This window comes from Cryptomeria japonica, chromosome 4, assembly GCF_030272615.1.
Source record: "Cryptomeria japonica chromosome 4, Sugi_1.0, whole genome shotgun sequence".
In the NCBI taxonomy this organism is placed as follows: Eukaryota; Viridiplantae; Streptophyta; class Pinopsida; order Cupressales; family Cupressaceae; genus Cryptomeria; species Cryptomeria japonica.
This window is the reverse complement of record NC_081408.1, coordinates 237,332,011-237,347,522: the sequence shown is the minus strand read 5'-3', so window position 1 is coordinate 237,347,522 and position 15,512 is coordinate 237,332,011. Positions and strand designations below refer to the sequence as shown.

Genomic DNA, 15,512 nt, shown 5'->3' with positions numbered 1-15,512 from the left:
GCGAGGTCGAATCTGGTCTAGGATGCCTCCAAAAGATGTTGCTCCTCAGATCTGCCCCTTGACGTCGCAATAATGTTTCTCAAAGATGAATCAATGACTCTCTAATGGTTCTAATACCTTGTGAGATTTTGTCAAGATCAAGAGCTCAATGAAAAGTAAAAAATAGAGAGACAAGATATAGGACCAGAATAAACTGTATTCTCATCACTAGATAAAAATAGTTGTTCATACAATGAATATGAGCCTGCATATATAGGCAAGTCTATATGGATATGTGAGCACACAAACATGACATGTGGCTCAATAAGAAATGAGGGTAGGTAGGAATTAGGTGTGGTAGGTAGGAGAAACAATAAAATATTCCACATGAGGTGGATCACCCATCGAAGGTGGAATTATCACTCCATAATAAGTGGATATGATAGAGTAGTAACAAGATCACACCATAAAATGTGGAAATTCTCCTACACACTATCCCAATGTGGCACAAACACCCAAGTGTCTCATACCCAAAATATTAAGATATGCATGTACCTAAGTAAACTTAAGTAAGGTGTATTAATATCCAACATGAATAATTAATTACACCAACACACATCATCATGGATGAGTTTGATATAGAAGATTTTCTTAATGCAGCAAGGGCTCAACCCCCCTTAGATGACCCTGCTCATGGTGCACCACGTCTACCCCCACCCCCACCCCCACCTCCACCTCCACCCACACATCAACCTCCACCTCCTGGATCTAATGAGGCTCAATATCAAGCCCTTATTGATGAGAATGTTGTTCTCATACAAGGGAAAGTTAATGAGATCCTTAGAGCACCCCATATGTCCCCACACATGGACCATTTTGCATCAAAGATGCAAAATGTTATTGATGCATTTATGTCTATAGATGCAGATCTCAATTCACATCAAGCATGGAGAGAGGAGAGACGTCAGTTTTATTCTAATGGACTCTCCTATAGGGATATTTTGGACTTAAAAATAGACAAAGCTCAGTTAGTTCCATATTTTTCAAACCCCATCATAGGTGAACCCATTCCACCAAACAAATCCCACATATCAATGGGGTGGTGTACACATTGAGTCATGGCCGATAATTTTTGGGATCGGCGGTAGATGGTATTTGACTCCCCACCACATGCCAACTTAGAGTGCCCTTTATACTTTTTGAGAAAATTATATGCAAAGTTTGTTTTGGGTTTAAAGCCCAATTATTTTGATATTGGAGTATTCCAATGTGTTGGTGGTGAAATGCCACAAGATAGGTTGGGGGAACGTATTGACCCCAATAGACCAGCCCGTCGCTAGTCCATTGTGGCTCTTATGCCTATTATACCCATGACTGTTCATCAATGTTCTGTTATCTCCACATTGGACTCATCGACCACACTCACTAGTAGCCTTAATGAGTAGATATCTGATTTGGTAGGTGGCTATATTGACACTGGTGGAGATCTACTAGGAGGTGAGGATGATGTTGACATGAGTACAGTCATTCCACATACATCAGCACCTCATTTTTGTATGAGTTGCCATCGACTATGCTATGGCCCTCGTGATGGTCCAGACCTTGCTTTGAGTTCACATCATGGTCCATCCTATTCAATTCCATGGGGAGCATCCACTGGTCATGATAATATTGGATCATATGTCGATTTTATTTGTGTCGATGACTATCCCATAGATCATGATTCACGTGGTAAATAGGTATGGGTTCTTGTACATACATACAGTTTGTTATACATATTTAAATTTATATATATCGATCTTTATATCTATATTATTTTTTAATGCACATGTACATACATGTTATATATTATAAATAGGAAATAGGGGGATGAATTTAAGTTAACTAGGACATGGCTTAAGGGGAAATTAACTAATTAGGACATGAGGCTTAAGGGGATGGGTGTAAAATTGGGACATGTGGCTTAAGGGGATAAAACTAAATAGGACATGTGGCATAAAAGGGGATCATTTGAACTAATTAGGACAAGGCAAACTGTAAGGGGATCTATCTACCTAATTGGGACATGTGGTGAGGAAGGGGATCAAACTAAATCCTAGACATGGCTTAAGGGGACATAAAACTAGAATCTAGATGGAAACTTACAAAATGGTTTCAAAATTTATTAAAAGCAATTTAACAATTTATCATTGAAAAACATCAAATATAGAAATTAAAACTAAACATTTAACAAAAAAATGATGCTTACCAATTCATTGCAAATCTTGATTTAATTCTAAAGATTCATGAACTTGTTCACATGCCACCAACAACAAAAAACTAGTTAGATAAACCTACAACAACAAAAAATAGTTAGATATATATTATATATAGAAAATAGGTGGGTGAATTTAAGCTAACTAGGACATGGATTAATGGGAAATTAACTAATTAAGACACATGAGGCAAGCTTAAGGTGATGGGCGTAATTGGGACATGTGGCTTAAGGGGATAAAACTAGAAATAGGACATGTGGCTTAAGGGGATCAAACTAGAAATAGGACATGTAGCTTAAAAGGGGATCATTTGAACTAATTAGGACATGACTTAAGGGGAAAATAAATTATTAGGACATGAGGCTTAAAGGGATGGGTGTACAATTGGGACATGTGGCCTAAGGGGATCAAACTGATAAGGACATGGCTTAAGGGGACAAAAAAAATTAGAATCTAGAAGGAAGTAAAAAATGGTTGTTCACATTCTATATGAATTATGAAAGCTTGTATTAAAAACAACTTCTCAATTTATTTTTGAAAGACAAGTAATTTTAAAAACAATTATACGTACCTCTATATATTAAATACTTATTCCATTACATGTACCACAATTGTGTAATCTCAATAAGGGGGTGGACCTATATATCAAACAATAATATTTAAACCATAGATCAAATGGTACAATAAAAATAAATTACATATATATATACCTCTTTATTTAAATACTTATTTAATTGTACCATCTATATCCTCTCTTTTTTCCAAAGCATCTATAATTGTCTTGTGATCTTCCATAGAAATTGTCCACAACTTTTTATTACTAGGTTTGCCACGATAGCTTACTAGTTGTATATTTGATGCAACAATAAAATATGAGTAGTGTATTATCTTCTTGTGTGTTTCATAATCTTCAAAAGTAGGCAAACCATTCTTCCTTGTCAAATATTTTATTAGCCAAGTTCCAACAACTACCACTGAACCAGTTGAATAATGAAAACCATCATCATCTTCTCGAGGATTAACTAATTTGTGTTTAGTCTCAAAACATCGAGCCAACCAATAATTTGTGTCCTCTTCATTGCCCTAAAGTGCAACAACAACATACACATGTCCTACAAACAAAAAATTAATAAATTATCAAAATTTAGAATAAAAAAATTCACCTTTTTTAATTTACATTAAATATAAAAAAGTTTGAAACTAATTTCATTAAATGAAACAAAATAATTAAATGATTACCTTTTTGTACAAGGTCTAAAACATGATCATAATAATTTGATGCAAACATTTGATCATTATCTTCAATTGTGTCAATTTGATCTTGTGCTTGAGTAGGAGTCAATGATCTTTGATTCTAATCTTCAGCCCATTCAATATTCTCACATACATCAAAATCACTTGAAATACAAAACTGACATTAACATGCAAGTTCCCTTATCCATATAGTTCATGTGCTTGCATTTGAACTCTTAAATGAATGTCATTTTGTCGATCTGCTAATTGTCTCACAATCAAGTCTAGGCACAATGTTCTCCTCTTCAACTAACCAAAAGAATCATTGAATTGTAGACTTCACACCTGATCTAGTAGATAATTTTGTATTGCACCAATCCACAATTGTACGTGCATCTTTAAATTTTACATTACCTTCAAATTTTAATTTCTCTCTAGCAAGAATTCTTTCAACACATGCACCAGCTCCATCATATTCTCCTTTACCATGTCCAACTTCACAAAAACTCCATATATGTTGGATATTGTATTCCTTGTGAGTCCTGCTAAACCAATAAAACATTCAAGCATTCTTCAATTGTCATGCACAATTATCTAACCATATAAGATGTTATGTCATATGGATTCTTTTTTCTCTTATATTTCTTTAAAATATGTTGAAATAATATTGAACAAACTGTGACGAGTGCATCCAATTATCACTCACATAGAAATGATACTCCCTTAAGATTTTTCTATCATGCTCTATGCTAGCATGTACATTTCTATAAACAATATGAACTAAAATAGCAACTTGAGTGGAATTGTAATACTAAGATTGAATCTCCTCTTGTGGCTTAAGAGTATAGTTTTCTACAAAGTCCACCACTGATAGTATACTTCCAACTGGAAACGTATTTCTACACGTCCGAAATTGAGCATCAAGCCATCTGACATGTTGAGAGTGTGTCACATATTTTGGTACAATCTTACTTTTATATTCTGACATGAATGCATGTACACTAACCTTCTATGTGATTAAATCGACACTCTTTCTTGTTTTCCCATCCTTTAAGGGATACTCAACATTCTTAAATATTCTAACATCCACTAGTTGTTGTCCAAAATCAGTTTCACTACTCTCATGCATACATTCTACTAGTGATGAAAAATTACCACAACTAGAACATTGTCCAGAGATACATGAATGTAGATGAAATAATTGGCCATCAATTCTTTCACAAAATAAACTTGCTACAAATTCCTTGATTGATTCAGGTGGCATATCAATATCACATTCCTAGATAAGCATGTTACTATGCAAAGCACAACATATGTATCGAAAAACATCATCATAGTAACGAAATTGCACGTGCATTTTACAACAACAAGAGATTCTTTGCTTATTAATTTTCACATACCAGGGCTTGCATTTTTCAAATTATCTTTGACTTATAGTAATATTTCCAAGTAGCATAACTTCATCCAAAAAAATTCTATAAAATTTGGTTTGAGTTGTGTCTAATAGGTTTTTGGATGAGGGTCACGAATTTTTGACCACACTCTCAACTTTAGAACATCTGTAGCATTAGATGATACCCTTGTATTATCATGCCAAAAAAATACAACTAAAGATTTCACTTCTATATTCAATTTCATACCTGACCTTCGAAGTCTACCACTAAAACTACAACTTTGGTTGATTGGAACATTTTCAATACTATCTCTTCTTTTAGCTTCTATAACTAATGTTTTAGGATGCATCTTTAAAATTCCACTAATGTTGCTTACCATCCTTTAATTCAAGGTTGCTTTATTCACTATGCCAGTTGTTATAGCTCATCATTCCGCATTCTTATCTATAGATCAACTCATACCGATAGATTCAATGGCACTTGCAATAGTGGAAATAACATGCTTAACTAATTCTTCTTTTTTTGATGGTTTCACAAAGATGCCTAGTTTTTTCATCACTTTTCTCATTTTCCACATTCTCATCAATTTCATCATAATTTGACATTGAATTGCAAGTTTTTTTTGATAAAAGAGTTCTTTGTATATTCTATTGGCATATGTTCTTATCTATCTCCAACAAATCTTACCAGGAAGATTATCCAAAACATGTTTTTCAATTTTTATAAAAAAGTTTCCCTGATCTTCAACAATAGGAGTATTTTCATTTTCACCATGTTCAAAAGGATTTTCACTCTCAACATTCAAAGGATTTTCACTTTCAACATTCAAAGGAATTTCATCTTTAACAACATGAGGGTTTTCATTTTCATGGACAATTATATCAATCTCAACATTGGTATATCTAGCGTCTACTAAATCATCAATATGAATATCACCTATAATCACATTATCCATGTCTTCCAGAGAAGGATTTCAAGATGTACCTAGATAATTTGAAGATGTACCTGGATTTGAGGATGTAGTACTTGGAATAATCTTCATAATTATTTCATTCACATCAACATCATGCATAATTGCATCATCTACGTCCATCTTATCCCCCAAGGCATCATCATGAATGTTTGTCTCTTCCATTGTTGTGGATCCAGAAGCATCAGGATTATTCATTTGTCAAATCCTCATTCTTCGATCTCTTTGACATTTGGCCTCCTTCTCTCTTTTTGCTTGAATTTTCTCGGCGGTCATTTCCCTCCTCTGTTTCTTCTTCTGACATTGTTTAGACCCCATGACTAAAAATTATGCAGTAAATGCCACCTTCAAAAAATGGATCTGAAATCGCAACAAAAGAGCATCCAAAGGACAACTAGATCATAAAATATTATGTAGAAACTTGCACATAAGAAGACATATTTTATAATTTTTAATAACTCCTATTTATAGAAATTTGAAAAAAATAAATTAATGCAAAACAAAATAGGATCCCATTTTAATTCAAAACAAGATCCTGTTTTGTTTGTGCATTTTTAATTAATGATACGGGATCCCATTTGTAAAAAAAATGTTATGGAGCCTGCTTGTAGCTTCAAAATTTGGCTTGAAAAATGGTTTGGAGAGTCGAACCTAAGGCTTGGAACTGGTTTGACTTACAACTTGAAGGCCAAATCAAACTTCATACAAAAAATGACTTCAGAAATATATCTGAACACCTAATTGTCAGAATTTCTTTAAACAAAAAAAACCCATTATAGTAAACACTGTCTAGATTCCAAATATATATTTTTTTAAAGAATGGATCAAAATTTTTAATTTTAAAAAAAATTCTAATGAAAGAGGTCCATAAACTTTAAATAATAGGGTTTTTTAATTTTTTAATAATTTTTTTGTCTTTAAGTTTTTTGAAAAAAAATTATATGGCATCAAAATAGAGACAATTCTATACGGTTTTAAAAAAAAATCAAAGAATGTTAATTTTAGTTCAAATTATGCTTGTCGTACATGGGAATTTTTTAAAATAGTGATTATGCCCAATAAAAAAAATAACCAAAAAAAATATACAAAAAAAATTACCTAAAAATATCCTCATCAAAGGTGAGTGAGTTGCAGATATTTTCTCAAAAAGATAAATAAAAATACTTTCATATAGGTTAAATTATGCTTGCTATACACTAGCATGGTATGGTCCTGAAAAGTGACTTTTAAACTATAGGTTTTAGTAATGCCTATTCAAACTTCATTTTTAAGATCTGGGTATTAAAATAAATTACATATTTGGAAAGTAGACTTCGAGCACTACATTTTCTCTTATTGAATTTTTCCAAGATTCGTTCTTTAAGTGATTCAAATGTTTAGGTCAAATAGAAAGAAATTAAAAAAAAAAAAAGGAAAAACTTCCACTTTTGGGTCAGAAAGTGGACACAACTTCTTGCAGGCACCCACACACATCAACGTCCTGAACATATTCCCAAATCCACAAATCAAGATATTACAATGCGGAGCAATGCAGATCAAAATACAGACACTCCGACAACACTGAACAATTGAAAAACTGGCCACAACACAGATACTCAAATTATCATGCAGACTTCTTTGTAAATTGAAATGAATCAACTACAAACATCCCCCTAAAAACCCTTTAATTTGCAACCACTAATCATCAATGTATAGGGGTATGTACACAAAGATGGTGGTCAAAAAAGTGGACACCACCCAAAAAAAACATGGGAAAACAAGCAGCACGTACACGGTTCTAAAATTTGAAATTCCTGTGTACGCGCTTAGGTTTGTTCTTCCTGAGCCTAGAGAAGGTAGCGCGTACGTGCTGCTTTTAGAAAAATGAGCCCGTACGCGCTACACCTAGGAAAATGAGCGCGTACGCACTGCTCATAGGAAAATGAGCGCATATGCACTAATAATCCAAATATAACCGCGTAGCGGTGCCTATTAAAAAAGGTTTTTAAAAAAAAAATGGGTCTCATTTACCCATGAATAGCACATTTTACTTTGTTTTTTTTTCATTTCCTCTCCTAAACTGCAAACAAGGTGCTAGATTTGTCGTCCAAGCTATGGATCAAGGTTAGTTTTTGTTTATTTATGTCTTTCTTTCCCGTTTGTTCAATTTGTTTAACATTTTGAATTTAATTTCATTAATTTTGATTAGGTTTTTTCATTTATTTTTTCAAAAAATAGATTCTTCTAATCCACAACAAGAACAACCAAATGCATCTCCTGGAAACCCACAAGAACAACCCCCAATTCCTCCTTTTGACCGCACACCCGAAACACAGGAGCAATTAATTCATCAGTTAGGACAAAATACGTCTAAAATCAATAGACAAATTGTTAAATTGAAAACTTCTAAACTTGAGCATCATCAATCCCTCGCCACTAGCCTAGAAACATTAGCTAGTGGTGCCATAGTTGTTTCCACACAAATTACCAAATGGGGAATCTTTAGGGATAGGTGTCGTCAATTCTATAGTACCGATGGGCTATCATACAATGAAGTAAAAAACAAAAATACTACTAAACAACAAATATGTGCCCTTTCTGTTGATCCCAAAACTGGTCAGTCATTACCTCTGAATGCAAAGAGGTTTCCCATACATTGGTGTGCCAATGTGCAGATGAAGAATCTTTTTTGGTAGAGGTGGTGGATGGTCTTTGATGATCCAGCTTGTAATAATTATGAGGTGCCATTATATTTTTTGAGAAAAGTATATTGTGAGTTTGTCATCAATGTGCACCCAAACTATTTTGACATGAGAGAGTTCCATGGTAGAGGTGGTGGCTCTACCCAAGATAGACCTGGAGCCTGTAGGCAATTACCCGCGGAGAGTCACCGCCCCCTAGCACCCAAACCCAAGGTGCATCAGGTTGTCCCAGTAGAGCTGAAAGAGTCGATGGAGCTATAGACTCTTCAGGCGGCCACAACATTGACTGGTGCCATCATCCAGCATGGGACATCATTAGGACACCCTATTGTAGTGGATGATGAACCATTAGCTGGCGACAGAGAGCCCATCCAACATATGTGTGTCAGTTCCTTAGGGCTATGCTCGGGGATAGATGATGCAGCAGGTGCAGATGGATCCTCATCTCATTTGTGCATGATTTGCAGGAATAGATGTCAGGACTGCATGGTTGAGGATTTTGCACTGATAGATGAGTTGATGGACATGGTGTTTGCCCATGAGCGACAGACACAGGTGTGTTTATTTGAATTCATAGCATTTTATTTATCAGTCACTTTAAATTTGTAATTACATAAATGAATTTTCATTTATACATCAATTTAAATTGAGACAAATAATATGCATTTTAGGATGCAACAGTGGTATCCCATACTCCTCCTCCAATTACTATAGCTGCAACTTTGATGCCTGAGGTATAAATTTTGTAACATGTTAAAATAGAATAGTACACTTTGAATTTAAAAAAGTACAAGATATACTATTTATCTTTAATGCTTGGTCCAATTTTTGGTTTGTAGGTGTTGACAGGGGACGAAATGTCTCAGATTGATGACATCATGCTTTCAGCAATCGATTTTGGCCTACAAGGCTATACGGTATCATATTTTGTACAACCCTTTTTATGTATTGTTTTGATGGAATATGCAAGTCATTTCATTTTAGATTTTTAAAATTATGTTTAATTTATTATTTGTACTAATATCTCATGTTAATTTTGTTTTTCTAGGGTACCCCCTACATGTCTAGGGCTCGTCCTAAGAAAAAGAATTCCTCGAAGATGCCAAAATGTGGGAAGAAGGTAATTGAACACATTTTTAGTTGTACAATTGTTTGAAAATGTTGAAATCAAGTATTAGTTGGGGTTTGTAGATTGATTAGTGTTTTTTGTCTATTTTACATTTACAGCGGCTATTGAGCTACATGGATTTGTTGAATGTGCCTGATTTGCTCGTGGATCAAGAGAGGGCAGAGGTATGTATCCCTACTTTATTTTCTTGATTTCATGATTACATGCACGCATACATGTGAACTTGTGATATATTATAATCTTATTTTTTTTCATACAGGAAATATGCATACCTTTTTCATCAATGGCGAACCCTCCTCCGTGCATTGGAGAAGCATCTCAAGATCCGGTACACTTTTGTTTGATATGTAAAATTAATTGTTTTTAACCTTCAATACTTATCATTATATTAATTGTATTTAATCTTTGAACATTTTTTGTATAGGTAATAGCGACATTTTTTACATCGATGGTGAGCCATCCTCAGTCCATTGGAGAAGCATCTCAGGCACAGGTACGTCATTGTTCTCTATATTATAGCTTTTAATTTTTTTTGATATATTTATGTTAGTACATTGTATTAATTGTACATTTAATCTACAATAGACCCCTTCACGGTACGGCCATAATGTGGATCCATTTAAGTATGTCTTCAAGAAAACTCCTAAGAGTGACAAGGAGAGGAGAGCGAAGGCATTACCTCCTAGATCAGCTGATGAGGTAATCTAAATTTCAATTGCAAAGGAATTATAGTTAAATGAATAGTTATGTTGTTAATTATGAACTATTTTCTACAAAAGAATTCTAACTTGTCTTTTGAATTGTGGTTTTGCAGCCATCTACAGAGCTGCATACTACATCGAAGAGGCTTGATTTTGATGATCCACCACAAGTTTAGGATCATATAGTGTTATTTTTGGTCATAGAATGACCAATACATGTAGATATATTATACATTTTTATTGTATATCAATTTGGACGTGGCATATGCCACATTTTTGTAATACTTGTATTAACTTGGCAGACATGCCTTTTTTTTTTTTATATATATAAATATCGATATTCGATCTAATAAATGTGTATTGAGTTCATTATTTTGTATTCTTTGTGTTTTGTGATTGTCCTTTTATAAATTTAAATGAATATTTGCATATGTGATCAATAATATGAATATAAACAACAAAAATATATGATATAAAACATTGCAATCGTGGAATATGATTTGATAAAATTTCTAAAATGTTGAATTAACCCTAAAAAACTCCTTGTATTCAGTTCATTATTGTGTATTCTATATATTTGGTGGCTGCCCTTTTATAAATTTAAATGAATATTTGCATATGTAATCAACAATATGAATATAAACAAAAAAATCGACGATATGAATATAAACAACAATATGTGTTTAGTGCGAGAGCACCCTCACACTCGCAATGGTCAAATTTTATTTGTCATGTGCACAAACCACTATCATGAGCACATCCAGGTGGGAAGGTTTATGCTAGGCATGCCCTTTTCATGCATTCCAAAGAGTCAGAACGTCGAGAGTCATACCATACCGGTGCGATCTCTCAAGTGCCTTGAGTCCAAAAAATTGTCAAAATTTGACAGAATGTTTCTTCAAATCTAGGACACATATGGTTGATCCATTTGAACCCATGGGCTCACATGAGGCTCCTCTAAAATTCCCTATCTCGGTTTTCAACGACTTGGAGCCATTTTAAATTGGTAGCATTTTTTTGGCTGTTGCAAAAATCGTCAGTTGCATGCAATGCAAAGTTGCAAGATTGGCTAGAATTGATTCAATTCATCGTGTGCATAAACCGACATCACAAGTGCATCTGGGTGGATAGGTTTATGCTAGGCATTCCTCTTTTGTGCATCCCAAAGCACCGAAATGTTGAGATTCATATCGTACCAGGGTGATCTCTCAAGTGCCATGAGTCCAAAAAATTGTCAAAATTTGACGGACTATTTCTTCAAACCAGGACACAAATGGTCGATCCGTTTGAACCTGTGGGATCATGTGAGGCTCCTCTATAATTCCTATCTCATTTTTTGATGACTTAAAGCCATTTTCAATTGGTAGCATTTTTTCGCCTACTCTAAAAATTGTCAGTTGCATGCAATGCAAAGTTGCAAGATTGGCTAGAATTGATTTGGTTCATCGTGTGCATAAACCGACATCGCGAGTGCATCCGGGTGGGAATTTGTATGCTAGGAATGCCCTTGTCATGCATCCCAAAGTGTCAGAACGTTGAGAGTCATACCATACCGGTGTGATCTCTCAAGTGCCCTAAGTCCAAAAAATTATCAAAATTTGACAGACTATTTCGTCAAATCCAGGACACATATGATCGATCCGTTTGAACCCATGGGGTCATGTGAGGCTTCTCTACAATGGCCTATCTTGATTTTTGATGACTCGGAGCCATTTTCAATTGTTAGCATTTTTTCGTCTATTGCAAAAACTATCAGTTGCATGCAATGCAAAGTTGCAAGATTGGATAGAATTGATTCAGTTCATCATGTGCACAAACCGACATTGCGAGCGCATCCAAGTGGGTAGGTTTATAATAGGCATGCCCCTATCATGCATCCCAAAGCGTCAGAACGTCTAGAGTTATACCATACCGGTGTGATCTCTCAAGTGCCATGAGTTCAAAAAATTGTCAAAATTTGACAGACTGTTTCTTCAAATCCAAGACACATATGTTCAATCTGTTTGAACCCATGGAGTTGTGTGAGGCTCCTCTACAATGGCCTATCTCGGTTTTTGATGACTCCGAGCCATTTTCAATTGGTAGCATTTTTTTGCCTACTGCAAAAACTGACAGTTGCATGCAATGCAAAGTTGCAAGATTGGCTAGAATTGATTTCGTTCATCGTGTGCACAAACCGATGTTGTGAGGGCATCCTATTGGGTAGGTTTACGTTAGGCAAGCCCCTATCATGCATCCCAAAGTGCCAGAATGTAGAGAGTCATACCATACCAGTGCGATCTCTCAAGTGCCCTAAGTCCAAAAAAATGTCAAAATTTGATAGACTATTTCTTCAAATCCAAGACACATGTGGTCATTTTGTTTGAACCAGTGGGGTCGCGTGAGGTTCCTCTATAATGGTCTATCTCGATTTTTGATGACTCAAAGCCATTTTCAATTGGTAGCATTTTTTCACCTACTGGGAAAACCGTCAGTTGCATGCAATGAAAAGTTACAAGATTGGCTAGAATCGATTTGGGTCGTCATGTGCACAAACAGACATCGCGAGCGCATCTAAGTGGGAAGATTTACACTAGGCATGCCCCTGTCATGCCTCCCAAAGCATCAAAACGTTGAGAGTCATACCATACCAGTGCGATCTCTCAAGTGCCTTGAGTCCAAAAAATTGTCAAAATTTGACAGACTATTTCTTCAAATCCAGGACATATATGGTCAATCTATTTGAACCTATGGGGTTGCATGAGGCTCCTCTACAATGGGCCATCTCGGTTTTTGACGACTCAAAACCATTTTCAATTGGTAGCATTTTTTTGCCTGTTGCAAAAGCCATCAATTGCATGCAACGCAAAGTTGCGGGATTGGCTAGAATTTATTTTGTTCATTGTGTGCACAAACCGATGTCACAAGCGCATCTGGGTGGGCAATTTTGCACTAGGCATGTCCCTATTATGCATCCCAAAGCATCAGAACATCGAGAGTCATACCCTACCAACGCAATGTAGAAGTTGCTTGACAACTTTTTTGACAATTTTTTTGACAACAATGACAATTTTTGCTCAAATTGTATCTAGTCTCAATCTATGACCCCTATGACCCGATAATGACTCAAACAATTCTCCATGATTATACAAGAATCAAGAATGCTCATGATTGACCAGGGACACATCACATATACTCAAAACATAGTTGCAAAACATTGACACACAAAATAGTCACCAAATATTTTCACATATTATTCAAAAATTTGCCTCTAAATATGGTCAAATCAACTCTTGGCTATTTGATTATACAAAAAAATGTCTTACAAATCATCTCATGGGATTTTATACAAAATTTGGCATTACAATATGTCTGATTCAACTCATTGCCATTTTAATATAAAAAATCATCTCATGGGCTTTTATACAAAATATGGCATTACAATATGTGTGATTCAGCTCATTGTCATTTTAATATATAAAATTGGGCATATACATATGTACAAATCAGCTCATTCCCAGTTAAATATACAAAATTATGCCCTTAAACATGTAAAAATCAGCTCATGGGCATTTATATATACAAAAAACAAATATAGAACAATTCGTCGACAATTTATACAAAATTCTCAAAATCATTCTACTCTGAACCATAGAATCAATCAAGTGAGCCTTTAGGATCAGGCTCTAACATGTATTGTGTCAAGTATTGCCTTGTGGTCAGATTCATGAACTTTCCATAAAATCTTGTTATGAGGTCTACCACGATACTTAATCAAATGAATATTTGTTGCAACAACAAGGTTAGAGAAATGAACAATATGTCTGTGTGTTTCAAAGTCCTTGAACAACCAAACATCAGAATTCTTGATAGGGTATCTCCGAAGCCATGTTCCTGTCACAACAACAGACCCTATTGGGTACTCAATACCCTCTTTGTCAATGATTGTGGTTGTCATTTTTTTCATTTTGGCTCAACACAACGACACAAATAGTAATATGTTCCTTCTTCATTGTTCTCTTCTACAACAACTGCATACACATGACCTGCATTTTATAAAGTGTTAATTAATAACAAAAATGAGGTATGATGTACAACAAAATAAACCAAAAAGAATACTCGCAAAAAAATTAACTCAAAAAACCACCTGAATCCACTAGGTCGAATACATCATCAAAATCCACTAATGTCTCCATCTGGCTCAATTGTAGTGCTTTGGGAATTTGATATGAATCAATGGGAACCAACGGTCTACAAGACCATTTGTCACCCCACTCTTATGATTCACAGTCTTCCCATAAACAATACATGCATGAAGAGCAAAAACATACCATCTATCTTGTATAAATTACCAGTGAACTTGAATTTGAACTCATAAATGAGTGCATGTCACTCAATCCTACAACTGTACAACAATCTAGATAGTTTTCAATATTAGATTCAGTGATCAACCAAAAATATCTACGAACCATTGACGTACCTAGATTACCTGGACCCATCGTAGACTTACACCATCGCACAATTGTTTTTGCATCTATCAACTCAGCACTACCTTCGTACTTCAATTCTTCCCTAGCTAGGGCTCTTTTTACACATGTTCCTGCACCATCGTGCTCTCCCTTACCATGTCCAACCTCAATGAAATTCCAAAAATATTGTACACCACTTTTCATATGCATCCTTGTCAACCAATAAAACATCCTTGCATTCTTGAATTGTGCGGTGCAATTATCTGACCATATTAAGTGTCGGTTGTATCGTATGTTCCTTTCCCTTAAACTATCATAGAAAACTTTAATTCATCCTTGTACAAACTCCGATGAATGACTATGATCATCACTTATGTAGAAGTGATACTCTCTTACAACCTTTCTATCCTCCTCTGTGCTATCATCTACATCCATGGATGCTATGTGTACAAAAATAAAAACTTGTGTAGAGTGATAATACATGGATTGCACTTTATTTTGAGGTTGTGGTGTATAATTTTCAGCAAAATCAATGATAGAGACAATGGTACCAAGAATAAATGTGTCCTTACATAACTTGAATTGCTCATCTAAGCATCGAGCTCTATGTGTATGCATTATGTACTCATAAAATAGTTTCTCTTGAAACATTTTCATAAATTGAGCTACACATATATCATTTTTCACTAGCTCACATCTCTTCAAATCTTTTCCATCTTTAA

General features: G+C 34.9%; 1 protein-coding gene across 1 annotated transcript in view; it reads left to right on the top strand.

The window, feature by feature from the left end:
- Window positions 1–602: 602 nt before the first annotated feature.
- LOC131064790 (LRR receptor-like serine/threonine-protein kinase RGI1) overlaps window positions 603–15,512 on the top strand; it is a 30,209-nt gene continuing 15,299 nt past the window's right edge. The window contains exons 1-2 of the mRNA XM_057999061.2: window positions 603–806; window positions 9,740–9,805. Of these exons, the coding sequence (XP_057855044.2) occupies window positions 603–806; window positions 9,740–9,805 (270 nt within the window). The remainder of the gene's footprint in view (window positions 807–9,739; window positions 9,806–15,512) is intronic.